The sequence below is a fragment of the Eurypyga helias genome, unplaced genomic scaffold (assembly GCF_000690775.1).
Source record: "Eurypyga helias isolate BGI_N326 unplaced genomic scaffold, ASM69077v1 scaffold33097, whole genome shotgun sequence".
NCBI classification, from domain to species: domain Eukaryota; kingdom Metazoa; phylum Chordata; class Aves; order Eurypygiformes; family Eurypygidae; genus Eurypyga; species Eurypyga helias.
The window spans coordinates 351-915 of NW_010260317.1; the positions used below are offsets into that span (position 1 = coordinate 351).

The window sequence follows — 565 nt, forward strand, 5'->3', positions numbered from 1 at the left end:
AGACCATCGTCATCCTCACCATGCGGAAGGTGGCAGGGGACGAGCTGACGGGGCTGTGCTACGTGGGGAGCATGGACGTCAGCGCCCTGACCGGCTTTGTCCTCATCCCCCTCTCCTGCTACCTGGTCGTCGGCACCTCCTTCATCCTCACGGGCTTCGTCGCCCTCTTCCACATCCGGAAGATCATGAAGACGGGTGGCACCAACACGGAGAAGCTGGAGAAGCTGATGGTGAAGATCGGGGTCTTTTCTATCCTCTACACCGTCCCGGCCACCTGTGTCATCGTCTGCTACTTCTACGAGCGGCTGAACGTGGATTACTGGAACCTCAGGGCTCTGGAGCGCGGCTGCCTGCACCTCCCCGGCCGGCGCGCTGCCAACTGCTCCTTGGAGGCCTCGGTGCCCACCGTGGCCGTCTTTATGCTAAAGATTTTCATGTCGCTGGTGGTGGGCATCACCAGCGGGGTGTGGGTCTGGAGCTCCAAGACGCTGCAGACCTGGCAGAGCCTGTGCAACAGGAAGCTGGGCGCGAGGACGAGGGGCAAACCCTGCAGCGGGGTGAGCTG

General features: G+C 62.5%; 1 protein-coding gene across 1 annotated transcript in view; it reads left to right on the forward strand.

The window, feature by feature from the left end:
* LOC104512143 (frizzled-9-like) overlaps positions 1–557 on the forward strand; it is a gene marked incomplete at both ends in the record, with an annotated part of 904 nt that extends 347 nt beyond the window's left edge. The window contains one exon of the mRNA XM_010155009.1: positions 3–557. Within this exon, the coding sequence (XP_010153311.1) occupies positions 3–557 (555 nt within the window). The remainder of the gene's footprint in view (positions 1–2) is intronic.
* Between the last annotated feature and the right edge of the window lie 8 nt (positions 558–565).